Below are 1,155 nucleotides of genomic sequence, written 5' to 3' on the forward strand. Positions count from 1 at the left end.
AGTATCAAGAATAGAGCATAGGCATTGGCTGGCGGTCCTCATGGAGCATAGGCATTGGCTGACAAGCATCCGGATTGTATCTGGAAGTTTAGCGCACTGCCATTGGTAGAAACTCGGTACGAAAATGGATCCATTTATGGGGACAAAAATACATACAAAAATCAAGTGTATTTTATACGGCATCTATTTTATCGTTCAACGGCGCTAGAAGGTCAACTTTCGAAGGACATGGCGATGGACGACGGGACGATGGGACGATAGAACGTCTTTCGAAAGACGACCTTCTCTTCTTCTCTTCTTCGCTTTTATTAGGCACGTTTGTTAGGTACCCACAATTTATGCGGTAGTCGTCATCTGCTCTTTGTGCATTTAGGCGGTTTCACTTGCAACACCTGCGGCGACAGGTAGCGTCGCGTCAACCCGAGGGCATTTTGAATCCAAAGTGGCGTAGCCAAGTCCAAGTGGCATTGTACGGAGTACGGTTGCACAGTTCCTTTTAAACATTCGTGGACTAGAATGCAGCCACTGTATGACTTAAACACTGTTTCGGATGCAGCTCATATTCTGTTTTGGATGATTGCAGTGCACAGAGTTCTTTTTCTCCCCTGCTGTAGTACTCTGTAAGTGTCATTGGCAACCTTTTGAGTCTCAACAGCAATTACATCAACCATATTTTAGACATTATGGGTGTAATATTGTCTGCCGTCTATCGTTGCGTGTAGGCAGCTCTGCGATTTGGCTTCACACTGCGCGTTCACAGAATCTTGAAACTCTGTCTGAACGCATACACTGTCTTATGGCGTCGGATGCCCACAACGAATCTCCAATCGCATTCCAAGACTTCTAATCGACCAATCTGGGATCTCGTCCAGAGCTAAGCAGGAAGAATTTGTGGTATTCATTGTGCAAACTGCAGAACTGGTGGCATCCCTCAGAGGCGCTGCAACATCGCTGCCAGCTGCATGCTCGTCGGACGCGACGCTGGGTCGTTCTGGAGACACACGGCCGCCATCTCGCGCACCCACGTCGGCGTGTGCGTCTCGTCCAGCGTCGGCGTGAGCTGCCCGGTGGTCACCTTGGTGATGATGTACTGCTGGTTCCACGGACGCCCCGTGCCCGGGTTGACCAGGTCCGAGTACGGCACGTTGTGCGTCG

General features: G+C 50.0%; 1 protein-coding gene across 1 annotated transcript in view; it reads right to left on the reverse strand.

Moving 5' to 3' along the window:
• Nucleotides 1-931: 931 nt before the first annotated feature.
• Nucleotides 932-1,155, reverse strand: part of SPRG_21513 (TKL protein kinase) — a gene marked incomplete at both ends in the record, with an annotated part of 2,166 nt that continues 1,942 nt past the window's right edge. Inside the window, one exon of the mRNA XM_012354360.1 lies at nt 932-1,093. Coding sequence (XP_012209750.1) covers nt 932-1,093 — 162 coding nt within the window. The remainder of the gene's footprint in view (nt 1,094-1,155) is intronic.

This window comes from Saprolegnia parasitica (genome assembly GCF_000151545.1).
Source record: "Saprolegnia parasitica CBS 223.65 unplaced genomic scaffold supercont2.157, whole genome shotgun sequence".
In the NCBI taxonomy this organism is placed as follows: Eukaryota; Oomycota; class Saprolegniomycetes; order Saprolegniales; family Saprolegniaceae; genus Saprolegnia; species Saprolegnia parasitica.